This window comes from Panthera uncia, chromosome E3 (genome assembly GCF_023721935.1).
Source record: "Panthera uncia isolate 11264 chromosome E3, Puncia_PCG_1.0, whole genome shotgun sequence".
In the NCBI taxonomy this organism is placed as follows: Eukaryota; Metazoa; Chordata; class Mammalia; order Carnivora; family Felidae; genus Panthera; species Panthera uncia.
The window spans coordinates 18,458,198-18,471,059 of record NC_064815.1 but is presented as its reverse complement, the minus strand read 5'-3'; the positions used below and the strand labels follow the sequence as shown (position 1 = coordinate 18,471,059).

The window sequence follows — 12,862 nt, the reverse complement described above, 5'->3', positions numbered from 1 at the left end:
CTTTGGTAACTTAGGGCCAGAACAGAGCAGTGGCTAAGAGCACAGTTAAGGCTTCTTGAGCCCAAATCCTGTGTAGGAAACTCAATGTGTATTAATTCCCCTCCCCCTCTGTAAAACGGGGCTAATATCAGTACCTTCCTAAAAGAACACTTACTGTCAAATGAGTTAATATGTGAGAAAGTGGCCGTGGCCGGCACACAAGTGCAAAGTGTTTCCTATTAGCACGTGGAGACCACTCTCCCACGCAATGAAACGATAATGAGGACGCAGCTTCCTTCTAGCGCGTCTGGTGCTCGCAAGGCATGCCGCGTGCTCGAGCCACCCGGCACCGAGGGGATCCCGCTGAGTTGCCAGCCGCTCAACAGTACTGCCAACGCGCGTGCGCGAGAAAGCCAGGCGGCCTGTGGACTTAAGGCAAGCGGCGGAAAGGGAGAGGCGACGTAACTTGCTTTCGAGAGGCACTTTCCGCGGCCGCACGCCGCCCAGCGGCCAACCGCCTCCTAGAACTTGCGCACCACCTCCTGGCTCCTAGTCTCGACGCTGTCTGAAGACGGGCCAATGAACAGAGAGCAGGAAGAGGCGGGGTCACCTGAGGGACCGCCCCAAGCGCTTACTTCTAACCAGTCTAGTCACAAGACCTGATGAAGGGCGGGGCTAATCTGACGTATACCCAATCCAAGATTTGAGGGCGGTTACATATTACGCATTCCCCGGAGCTTGACTCCGCCCTTCGCCTTGACGTACACTTCTCAACCTATCAACGACTAAGCTTGTGGAGGGGTGAGGGGAAAGGGGCGGAGTGTGGGAGGAGGCCGAGAGAGGAAGGAGGCGTAGGCTGAGGAGGAAGAGGGAGGAGGGGCAGGGAAGTCCTGACGAAGAAGAGGCCCAGGACTCCAAAGGAGACAACAGGAGGGTGCGCTGGAGCTACCCCGCTGCCCAACGGCTGTTCCGGATCCCTTACGGCGCAAGTCAGGCAGAGACGGAGGAAAGGAGGAAGAGACTTTTATGTCGGCAGACAGAGAAGCTCTACCCGTCACCGTTGCCTCACATCCGGGGCTTTGGAGGGCTGGACCCGCGGCCCCGCCCCCCCCCTCGCCTTTCATGGCGACCGGAGGCGGAGGCTGGAAGAGCTGGGCCTGGAGGAGGCCCCTTTAAATCTCCTTAAAGGGGCGGCCACTGAACTCGGCAGACTACATCGGCAGCCTTAAAGGGGAAGCCATCGAACAGAAGCTTGACAAATTGAGAACTGTGCTGTTGGGAGAGCTGGAACGAGTGGGGATTCTCACCGCCGTTTCTCTCCCACGCAAGAAGTCCTTTAAAATCAGCTTAAAGGGGAAGTGGCCGCTTGTGGAGGACCAGAAACTTAACTCCCGGGCCCTTAAAGGGGCGGCCTGCTGTTTGGAGGACCCTGGACTCCTTAAAGGGGTGGCCTCTTTTAGCCGGAGGACTTGAGACACTTTTAAAGGGGAGGTCTACGTTTCGGGGCGAGCTTTCGGTCCCTTTTAAAGGGGTGGCCCTTCCTCTTCCTCGGGGAGACTTGTCTCGACCCCTGGCAGGGGGCGGCCACTGCACTAGGCCGGCTGGACACCATCGGGTCGTTTTAAAGGGGTCAGGGGCTGGACAACTTGAGGCCTCGCCTTAAAGGGACGGCCGCCCCGTTTTCAGCGTCTCGGCCCCGCCGGCCCCACAGGGGGGGCCCTCGGGCTTGTCGCCCCGGGGGCGGCGCCGGCTCCCCGGGCCTTGGCCTTGGGGCAAGCTCGGGGCCAGTAGATCCTGCTTTAAAGGGGAAGCCGTGGCCTTTTCGTCCCTGTGCAGCCGCCAGCGCCGCGCCTGCGACCCCGGGCCTGCGGACAGGTCGCTTCGGGCCCCGCCGCCTCCGGATGCGGCGCTGAGGGCGGTCGCCATGGAGACGGCAGCGGCCGCGGCTCCGGGCCCGGGCTGGGCCGCTGAGGGGGAGCGGCGGCGGCGGCGCTGCTCGCGCCGAGACCGAGACCGGGAGCAGCGGCGCCGCCGAGGTCCCGGCGGCGACGCGCCCCGGGCCCTGTTGGCCGCCCCGCGCGGCTCCTCGTCGTCCTCGTCGCCGCCACCGCCGGCCAGGCCTTGGTCGTCAGCCTCGTCTGGAGAGCGGCCCGGAGGCCCGAGACGACGGCGGCCTCGTCCCAGGCCTCGGCCCCCGCGACCCCGAGCTCGGAAGCGGCCTGCCGGCTCGGGCAGCCGCGGGGAGGAAGAGGAGGAGGAGGAGGAGGGGGGCGCAGACGACGGGGAGGCCGAGGAGGAGCCTGAGGAGGAGGAAGAAGAAGAGGAGGACTTGATCGATGGCTTCGCCATCGCCAGCTTCGCCAGCCTTGAGGCCTTGCAGGTGGGGCCTGGTGGGGCTGGGGACCTTTGGGGGCTTCAGAGGGGCAGGGAGAAGGGTATCGTGCCTGGAGTGGGTGGAGTTGAGGGGGGAATGCTGGCACCCCAAACCAGAGCAACCGGCTCCTCTGGCCAGGCCTCTGCCCCACCCTGGGGTGGGAGGAGGTAGAGTTAGTCTCCAGGGACCAACCAGGTTATCTGGTCTGAGAGCCACTTTGGTAGCCTGGTCACCCCCAGAGAGGTCGGGAGCTTTCCTTTCTCCATCTACTTTAGTCCCACCTCCTCCTCCACAGAAGGATGCATCTCTTCAGCCCCCAGAGCGACTGGAACATCGGCTGAAGCATTCTGGGAAGCGGAAGAGGGGGGGCTCCAGTGGGGCCACTGGGGAGCCAGGGGACAGCTCTGATCGGGAGCCTGGCCGGCCCTCTGGGGATCGGGCCCGAAAATGGCCCAATAAACGGAGAAGGAAAGAGGTGAGCTTGTCATAGATCCTTGTCCTTTAAAACTCTGGGCAGAACGTCCTTCACATAGACCTGTTTTTCATCAGTAATGCCACTGCCCATCGTAAACAGTGATTTTATTTTTTAAGGGCAAAGAAGGCAGAGCAAATTTGAGCCCTCTACTCCTCAGTCCGGGTCTGACAGAGACATTCCTACAGTCAGACTTTTCTGCTTTTGGTTGGCTCTGTTTCAGACACGTTGATAATTCAGAGCTGTATCAAAGAGATTTCACTGAATCGTAAATGAATTAGATAGGGTCTCAGCCCTCTCTCTTGAGGCAGTAGTAATCTCCCAAGAAAAAAACAATCTGTGAACAAATACCTAGACCAAAATCTGAGAAGCTGTAGAAGGCAGAGGTCTGGGAGAGATGCTGTAGAAACCCACATGAGGAAGCCACTCATTCTGCCTGGGGGATGGGAGGAGGGTTGTGGTTAGGGAAAGCCCCCTAGGATGTCTTAGTCAGGCCTTGAAGGATAGTCATAATTGTGTTAAGAGAAGAAACGAGCCAAGTTGTTTTGAGCAAAAACACAGAGATGTGAGAATGTATTTGGAAGATAGAACATTGGGAACGGTGGGCACTAGCAGGAGAAGTAGCTGGAAAAGGATTGAGCATGTCATGAAAGACCTTGAGTTCTTTGCTGGGGAGTTTAGACTTTATCCAAAGGCCTTGCCAGTCAGCCTCCCTTACCTCTGGACTCTGGTCTTTCTCAGGCCTCCTCCCGTCATTCTCTGGAAGCTGGATACATAGTAAGTGCTCTCCACCTGTACTGGTCCCTCCCCTCTCAATTCCTCTTTGGAAGTCCCCTCTCTACCTTGGGCCCCACTCTTCTTCCCTCTTGTGACATCTCTGTCTTTCCTTCTCCCCAGTGCGATGCAGAAAGCGATCTGGACGAGAGGGTGAGTGGGGGTAGAACTTGTGGGGTGGGCAGTGTTACAACTTGTAAAATGTACTGCAGCTTAAAGGTCTCCTATGTGCAGCAGACAGAGCCTCCCCTTGAGTGGGGAACATAGGTTAGGGTGGGCCAGGATTGAATGTGGGGAGGGGGAGGGAGATTGAGAGGGTAAATGACTTCTTTTCTTTAGTAACTAGCGCCAGATGAACAAAGATTAGAAAGCCCATGTTTCGGTATCCCACGTTTTTCAAAGCCTTTGGAGATACCAGTGGTTCTCCACAGAAATCCTAGGTGACTGTGAAACTAAGCTGGTCCTTCCTGCTAGCAGTTAGTCTGCTCTCACAGATTAGAGTCCCAAGCAGAGATTATGGCAGTGAAGATTCTAAACTGTTGTGGTCAGTGTCAGAACAAGTCTTATAAATTAGATTTCGGTTTTTGCATCAGGCTTGACGTGCTTGTTTTGAAATAATGTGTTGTAGCAGTTGATGCTCTACTCCTATAACTAACTGAGTTTGTATTCCCTGATGTGTGTCTTGTTTTAGCTTAAAAAGTTGGCTGGACAGGGGCTGTGGTGAACCAGAGAGTTCTTGTCTGTCTAAAGGAGGTGACCACTGTCTAGTTCTAGCTAATTTCATGCAAGAATAGGAGCCAGTTTTTAAGAGAACCTGCAAGTCTGAGTTTTTATGAGGACGTCTTGCATTTATCAGCAATTAATTTTCAAAGATTTTGCTAACACTTGTGGACCAAACTGATCTGTAAGTCAGGTAGACATGTGGGCCAGCAGTTAGTGATCTCTAACATTTTTGCTTTGATGTGTCTACTTCTTTGCTATGTAAGTTCTACCTTGATTCAGTTCTCCTGGTCTAATTTCAGGCTCAGCTATCCTACCCTTTTCCCCAAGGATAGGCCCTCTGGAGCCCATAGTCTTTGCTGGATTTTAGCTAAGCTGGTGAAATAGACTTATTACCATCACTTATTCCTAGCAGGCTCTAGAGGCTGTTAGCCTTCCTGGGTTAGAGCCTTCCTGAGCAGAACCTGACCCTGTCCCTACCCTTCTTCCCCAGGTCTCCGATGATGACCTCGATCCATCCTTTACTGTCTCAACCAGCAAAGGTTGGTCTCAAGGGCTGGGGCTGGAGACAAGGGAGGGAAGTTGGGTGAGCGTGGGCCTCAACTGAATATGTCTGCTGTCCTGTCCCCACAGCCTCGGGCCCCCACGGCGCCTTCAATGGGAACTGTGAAGCAAAACTCTCCGTAGTCCCTAAAGTGTCGGGCCTGGAGCGGAGCCAGGAACAGCCCCCAGGGCCCGACCCGCTGCTAGTGCCTTTCCCCCCGAAGGAACCACCGCCTGCACCGGCCCCTCGGCCTCCTGTCTCACCCCCTGCACCCCTGCCGGCCGCCCCCAGTCTGCCACCCCCACCCCAGCCCCAGCTGCAGCTTCGGGTCTCGCCCTTCGGCCTCCGCACTTCTCCCTATGGCAGCAGCCTGGACCTCAGCACTGGCAGGTGAGTGGTCCAGGGGTTTGGTCTGATCTGGAAGGACCTGGTCATTTTGGCGCCAACCCCTGCATTCTGTGGCTGGGACATGGGATGGTACCTGTGGGATGTGACTTGAAGAAAGGATTCCGAGGCTGAAAAGTTCTAGAGACACTGGGTGAAACAGATTTAAAGAAGTTACTTGCTTGCAGGACTTACCAGAACCTTTCCACCCTACATTCACATGCAGGGAAATCCGCTTTGTGCCGTTTCTCAATTTTATTTGCTGGTGAGACCTTCTTGCAGGGCACATCTGCTAGGAATACTGTTCTTCAGAACATACTTTGGGAAATGCTGACATGATGATTAAGGGTGCTGGCTTTGGTGTCAGTCAGACCTGGACTCAAAATCTTGCTCTGCCACATAGTGACTGTGTGATTTTTGACAAGTCACTTAATCTCTCTGAGCCTCCATTTCCTCCTCCTGTAAAAAGAAATAGCAAGAGTACCTTCATCCTAACAAAGCTATTGTGAGGATTAATTATGAGTTAATGCAGTGTTTCCCAAAGTGTGTACGTGCATCGTCAGTGGTGCGTGAGATAATTTGAGCTGTTACGTGAGTAAATTTTTTTCAGTTGTTACTTGCTTTAGAAAAACATGACTAGTATCTCAAACCCTTGATTTCACATGTGTGGCTTGGGCGAGGCTAAGTGAAAAGCCAAGAAAGAGTTAAATTAAAGAAAGAAGTAAATGGTACAGGTGGTTGCACGGACGCAGCAGCGGTTGGGAAGGTGGTGTGACATGTTGGAGATTTGGATTAGCATGTAAAGCAGGTGCCAGCACTTGACCTACAGTAAGTGCTTGTTAAAGGGTAAGAATCACTGACACTATTATTATCATTATCGATGCTGTTCTATTGTTGTCATTTTCATTATCGTTCTTTTTCTTATTCTTGAGAAAACTAAGGCTCAGAGAGGGGCAGTGACTTGCTCAAGGTCACCCAGGGTGTCAGTGGCAAGACGGGCCTAGAATTCAGGTCACCTGACTCCTAGGCCAGGCCAGGGAGGTGCTGCTTCCACTGTCTTAGGGTGGGAACCCAGGTGGCTTAGGTTGTAACTAAGCGGCAAAGTGAACGACATGTTTCGTGCTGCAGTTGAGTCAGAAAAGGGCGCAAGTCATGTGGCCAGAGACGTCCGGGCAGCTGTGTGGAAGAGATCTGGAGAGGGAGAGCGTGGGGGTCGCTGGGTGTGGGAGGTACCTCAGTCTGAGGATGGGCTCCCTGGGCGGGGGTGGGGGTCCTGGGGGCCGGGTTCTACCACCTTCCATGTTGGAGAACCAGGGTCAAGGTATCGCCCAGGCTTCTGACCCCCTCCCGTCAGAGCTGGCACCTCCCAACCCCTCACTCATCTCCCCACTTCTCTCCCCAGCTCTTCACGGCCGCCCCCCAAGGCCCCGGCCCCTCCCGTGGCTCAGCCTCCCCCCTCATCATCCTCTTCGTCCTCTTCCTCCTCATCTGCCTCCTCCTCGTCCGCGCAGCTCACCCACCGGCCCCCGACGCCCTCACTGCCCCTGCCTTTGTCCACCCACAGCTTTCCCCCCCCTGGGCTGCGGCCCCCCCCACCACCCCCCCACCCCTCCTTGTTCTCCCCTGGCCCCACCCTGCCCCCACCCCCACCCCTGCTGCAGGTGCCAGGGCACCCTGGGGCCTCAGCCGCTAACGCCCTTTCTGGTGAGTTTGGGGTCCTGGCCGGGGGGGTGGGGGGCCATGGCCCCGGGCTTGGGCCCAGTCGGCTTTGGGGCAGCTGGACCTCAGCAGACATCAGGGCTTGAGGAGGGAGTGGCTAAAGGCCAGAAGGGAAGGCCAGTCACCTGGGCCCAAGGAGGCTGACCTGGTGGCGACAGATATTAAAGCCTTCTCCCCCTCCCCTCCCACAGAGCAGGACCTGATCGGCCAGGACCTGAACTCTCGCTACCTGAATGCCCAGGGTGGCCCCGAGGTGGTGGGGGCAGGGGGCTCCGCCCGGCCCCTGGCCTTCCAGTTCCACCAGCACAACCACCAGCACCAGCACACCCACCAGCACACCCACCAGCACTTCACCCCTTATCCCCCGGGCCTGCTGCCACCCCATGGCCCCCACATGGTGAGCTCCTCATTGGGCTGGTGATGAGGCTCAGAGACTTGGGGGGAGGGTGTGGCTTCCAGGGGAAGATCACGGGTCCCTGGCTGGCAGCTTACTCTTCCCTTCTCTTCCCTAGTTTGAGAAATATCCAGGAAAGATGGAAGGCCTTTTCCGGCATAATGTGAGTGTGTGTGTGTGTGGTGTGTTATGTGATGGATGCATCAACGCGTGTGGCCCTGACTGTTGGGGATCCAGTCTTCAGCTTAAAAGCAAGAGCCTTGAGCCTGGGAGAGCTCCCTGGGGGATTTTAGGGTGGAGGCCAGAGGATCGATGGGCAGACGAGACGTGGGCTGCCCCTCCACCCCCAGCTGGGACTAGTCCCCTTCTCTCCACAGCCGTACACGGCCTTCCCTCCCGCAGTGCCCGGCCTCCCTCCGGGCCTCCCGCCGGCTGTCTCCTTTGGCTCCCTGCAGGGGGCCTTCCAGCCCAAGGTGAGCTCCCAATCCAAGTACCACCACCTCCCACCCTGTACAAACCCAGACGCCCCGGATCCACATCCCTCCTTCCGTTCCCCAAAACCACACCCATTCTCCTGTCCTCCCCTTGTGGACCTAGATTTCTTCAGAGCCAATGCACCCTCCCTGTCCCAGCCCCCAGCTTGGTTCCAGACCCCTTTTTATGCCTGGCGCCAGCTCTCCTGACTGATCCCTCCACTCCCCTTTCCCAGAGCACGAACCCCGAGCTGCCACCACGACTGGGGCCAGTGCCGAGCGGGCTTCCCCAAAAGGGGACACAGGTGAGGGGGGCCAAGGCAGGTCCTGGGGGAACTAGAATATCTGTTGAGGGAGAGCAGGGTTGATTGAAAGTGAACGACTGATTCCTGCCTTTAATACACGATCGGGGGCATCCCTGAGAATCTCACGAGAGGGAATTTCTGTAAAGGACAAGGTTTACCATGCATGAGGAATAGGAAATTTCATGAAGTTGTCCCAGAAGTGAGCTTACTAGGAGAGTAGTTTTTGTAGGAGTTTTCTAATTTTTCAAGTTACAAAATCCTTTTTTTTTTTTTTTCAAGTGACATCACACCAGGAAGTCCTGTCCATAAAACAATGAATGAAAAGATAAGCTGCTCCTTTGTGAAGTGGCACAGGGAGCAGCCTTAGAGCCCACGGCTCTGGGAATGTCATGAAAAGCACGGGATGTGTTTCCTAAAGGGTAGACTAGACCAGAGATTTTGCAACCTCTTTTAGCAGCAGTAAAGGTTTTTTTTACTAGAGGAGTCTTCAGCAGAGTCTCACTATGTAAAGCTGTTAGTAGGATAGGTTCTGAGATTGAGAAAGCTGCCTGTTTGCCTCCTCACTCCCCAGTCCTCGAGGCAGGGGCACGTCCTTGGGGCCTGGTTCAAGACCTTAGTGCTGGAGGGGAGATACCCAGAGTGGGAGAGATGGGGAAATCAGTCTTGACAGAGGCAGGCAAGGCCCGAGGGAGCCACACAAGTGCTCTGGTGTTTGGGTGGGGATTGGGGACTGTGGAGACGAGGTGCCCAAGACAGTAAACAGGTCTGAATCGCCGCCAATCTCTGCTTTGCCATCCCCAGATCCCCGACCATTTCCGGCCACCTTTGAGGGTGAGTTTGGTGAGGACCTCAGGCTGCATGAGGCTGCGGGCTGGTGTCAGGGTGTTTGGCTAAGGGCGGGTCTTGCTTGGGAATGAGCGAGAAGCCCAAGACATGGAGGCAGCCAGATGTGGAACAGCAGAAAGGGAAAGGCTTACAAGCTACAGACCTGGGTTCTGATGTAACTGGCCGTGGGACCTTGGGCAAGACAGTTTATCTCTCTGAGCCTCAGTTTCCTAGGCTGTGAAATGAACCTAGTCATCCCTCAGTTGTAGGGATGATGAGTGGGGATGTTGTGTGGCAAGGTTGGGCCTAGGACCAGGCCTGGAGTGGGCGATGAGTGAACGTTCTTTCCTTCCCTTTCCCTTTGGTTATCCTTCTGGGGCGGCAGAAACCAGGGAAGTGGTGTGCCATGCACGTGCGCGTGGCTTACATGATCCTGAGACACCAGGAAAAGATGAAGGTACTGGGGCCGGAGGGCTGGGGAGAGCGAGAGTGGGCCAGCCTGAGCCCTGGGCATCTGCCTTTGGCAGAGCTTGGCCGAATTGCTTGGCTCTGTCCCGGTCACTGCCTGAGCATTTTCACAGTTAGTACTAGGTTGTCTGGCTAACTAGGGGGAGGTGGTCTGAGAAGGCTCTGAGAGAGGCAGAGGCTAGGCACCCAAGCCCCTTCTTGGCGCCCGCCAGCCCTTGGAGGGGACCTAGGGGTGGAAGAGCAAGAGCGGGACTTCACCTGGCTCCTCACTCACCACCCCTCTCCCTGTCCCACGCAGGGCGACTCCCACAAGCTTGACTTTCGGAACGACCTCCTGCCCTGCCTTCCGGGGCCCTATGGGGCCCTGCCCCCTGGGCAGGAGCTCTCCCACCCGGCCGCCTCCCTCTTCACTGCGACTGGTGAGTCTGGCCAGCCCTCTCAGGGCCTGAGGTTCCCTGTCTATAGCCCAAGGCCCACCTTGCGCCCACTCAGCCTCACCAGAATCTCCCACCTCTCTGCCCCAGGTGCCGTCCACGCTGCAGCCAACCCTTTCACCGCAGCTCCCGGGGCCCACGGAACCTTTCTGAGCCCCAGCACCCACATTGGTAAGAGCCAAGGGCATGTTGGGCAACCCAGGCCTTGTCCCTGACTTCAGGAGTTCTCAAGCTGGGGATGGAAATTAGACTTGAGAGGCGGCTGGAATGGGGGTAGGCCTGGTTCCACTTGATTCGTGACCTTGGGCGAGTTACTTTAACCCCTCTGAGCCTTGATCTTGTCACCTGTGAAGTGGGATAGGGAAGGGAGAAGCGATTGCCAATCTCTGCCACCTCAGACACTGTCTCTGAAATAGCCAGTGGTAGGGGGTATAGTGTGCCACCTGGGAGAGGAGGGTGGAGGAAGGCTGTGCACGCCCAGGTGAGAACATAGTCGCTGGCTCCTAGCAGTCTTGTCAGGCTTCGTGGGGAGATTTAACTCGGGTCTGTGTAGACACAAGGGAATTGAGCCTGATAGCATAGGATTAGGTGTTCCTGGAAGAGGAAGTTGTGAGATGTTCCCCTAGCGGGGTAGGTTAGTTGTTCTGACTGGCTATGTGCATGAAGTTAGGGTCAGGTTGGGAAAGGCCCTGCATGCCAGGTGGGAGGAAGCCAGCAGAGATCTTCGGGTGAATGGTTTGCTCTAGAGCCAGTCTGGGTGGCTGGTGTCGGGGGATTGTGGGGTAAGACCTTGACCTCTGGAGTCAGAGAGGCCTTGGGCTGGGGGTACCATTTACTGGCTAGATGACCGTTGGCAAGTCACTTCACTTCTCTGAGCCTGTTTCCTCATCTTTAAGTGGGAGTGATCCTGTCTGCCTAGTGGGGCTTGTTGTTTGTGAAGTTAAACAACACGATGCATGTCAAAGCCTAGTGCCTTGCCAGGCCTAAGGAGGTGTTCAGCGCCTGGTGGTTAAAACCAAGACCCAAGCGGCCGAGAGCTCTGGGGCCTGCTTGCTAATAAGCTGCCTCTTCCCTGCCAGTCTTGGTGCCTGATCAGAGCCGGCTGCCGACGCTCTGACCATTCCCCTTTTCTCCCACAGATCCCTTTGGGCGTCCCACAAGCTTCGCCTCTTTGGCTGCCCTCTCCAACGGGGCCTTTGGAGGCCTGGGCAGCCCCACATTCAGTGAGTGCGGGTGGGGTGGGGCGGGTGGGTGGCTGTGGCAGTGGGCTGGGGAGGGGGGGGGTTGTCCCTGAGTGGGGCCTCCTCCTCGTGGCTCCTGTCACTCCCTGCTTCGCCCTCTGTCTAGACTCCGGCGCCGTCTTTGCCCAGAAAGAAAGCCCAGGGGCTCCACCAGCCTTCGCCTCCCCGCCAGACCCATGGGGCCGCCTGCACCGCAGTCCTCTGGCCTTTCCTGCCTGGGTCCGGCCCCCTGAGGCCGCCCGGACTCCAGGCTCAGACAAGGAGCGGCCTGTGGAGCGGAGAGAGCCCTCTATCACCAAGGAGGAGAAAGACAGGTGTGCTTCCCCGCCCCCCCCCTCCCCCCCCCCCCCCCCCCCCACTGCCCACACCCCTGGCCCTCCCTCCCCGAAGCCTGGTCTGGTCGCAGCCTGGTCAGACCACTGGAGTACCTCCATTCTTTCCCACAGGGACCTCCCCTTCTCACGGCCCCAGCTCCGAGTTTCTCCTGCTACTCCCAAGGCCAGGGCTGGCGAGGAAGGGGCCAGACCGGCCAAGGAATCAGTGCGGGTAAAGGAAGAACGGAAGGAGGAGGCCGCCGCCGCCGCCGCCGCCGCTGCCGCCGCCGCCGCCGCCGCCGCCGCCGCTGCCGCCGCCACCACCGGGCCTCAGGGCCTTCACCTACTGTTTGAGAGGCCCCGGCCACCCCCTTTTCTGGGCCCTAGTCCCCCAGAGCGCTGTGCTGGCTTTCTGGAGCCAACCTGGTTGGCAGGGCCCCCTCGCCTTGCTAGGCCACCCCGCTTCTATGAGGCTGGCGAGGAGCTGACTGGACCAGGGGCTGTGGCTGCCGCCCGCCTCTACGGTCTGGAGCCTGCCCACCCCCTGCTATACAGCCGCTTGGCCCCGCCACCGCCACCTGCTGCGGCCCCGGGAACCCCTCACCTTCTCAGCAAGACCCCCCCAGGAGCCCTTTTGGGGGCACCACCTCCACTTGTGCCCGCCCCCCGGCCTAGTTCCCCACCTAGGGCCCCTGGCCCAGCCCGGGCTGACAGGTGAGGGAAGGGGAGGGGCGGGGGCCAAGCTCCATCCCCCTTTCCTTTTGACAAGGTCCTAGAGCTGAGGTTTCAAGCCAGGGCTAGAGGGCAGAGGTCATGACCTCACCAGCCATCTCTGAGGTCATGGAACCTGGGAGCAGAAGCCCCAACCCCCACAAGATCAAGCATCAGATGGACCTTGGGGTCACTGGGAGGGCAGAGGTCACAATCCTCTAGAGAGAGGGGTGTGTGTGTGAGTGTGTGTGTGCGCGCGTGTGTGTGTACATGGGAGAGATGAGAGTGGGGGTCATTTCAGAGGTCATAGCTCATGATCTCCTGAGGTACACCATCGCCCCCTCTGAGGGCCCCTAGGCCCTTGGCCTGCCTCCCCAAGGGCTCACTAAGCCAGAGGCCAAAGTGCCCCCCCTCCCCTTCACCTACCACCCAAGTCCTCATGCCCTCTCAGGGCTGGGGGAGGAGGGGCTAACGGAAGGGGGGTTCCATGTACATATTTATCTCCCCTTCCACATAGCCCCCCAGACCTTTTGTACATTTTTACAGGGGTGCCCCTCCCAATAACCCCCCTTCCTGGTTAATTAAATCCTCAGACTGGTGCTGTGTTCCTAGCCTCTGGCCTCTCTGTGGGGGGAGGGGGGATTGTAGAGGGAAGAGCTGGGAGGGGACAGGCAGGAACCCAGGGCTTATCCCTGGAAATACGGAGTCAGCGGGAGACAGAGCAACAGGGG

The 12,862-nt window shown here is 57.7% G+C and overlaps 1 protein-coding gene across 1 annotated transcript; it reads left to right on the top strand.

The window, feature by feature from the left end:
• The first annotated feature begins 365 nt into the window (after positions 1-365).
• LOC125928136 (autism susceptibility gene 2 protein homolog) lies at positions 366-12,736 on the top strand. The gene is made up of 18 exons (XM_049638728.1): positions 366-2,359; positions 2,649-2,828; positions 3,567-3,602; positions 3,723-3,752; positions 4,813-4,861; positions 4,953-5,253; positions 6,650-6,951; positions 7,158-7,363; positions 7,479-7,523; positions 7,738-7,833; positions 8,070-8,138; positions 8,940-8,969; positions 9,349-9,420; positions 9,730-9,850; positions 9,956-10,036; positions 11,005-11,088; positions 11,213-11,420; positions 11,553-12,736. Exons 1-18 carry the CDS (start codon positions 1,904-1,906, stop codon positions 12,136-12,138), a joined length of 2,952 nt encoding a protein of 983 aa, XP_049494685.1. The 5' UTR covers positions 366-1,903; the 3' UTR covers positions 12,139-12,736.
• Positions 12,737-12,862: the final 126 nt, after the last annotated feature.

Coding starts and splice junctions, on each gene's coding strand:
- LOC125928136 (XM_049638728.1), top strand. CDS start 1,904: ATGGAGACGGCAGCGGCCGCGGCTCCGGGCCCGGGCTGGGCCGCTGAG. Junction 2,360..2,648: donor CCAGCCTTGAGGCCTTGCAG/GTGGGGCCTGGT, acceptor CCTCCTCCACAG/AAGGATGCATCTCTTCAGCC. Junction 5,254..6,649: donor CTGGACCTCAGCACTGGCAG/GTGAGTGGTCCA, acceptor TTCTCTCCCCAG/CTCTTCACGGCCGCCCCCCA.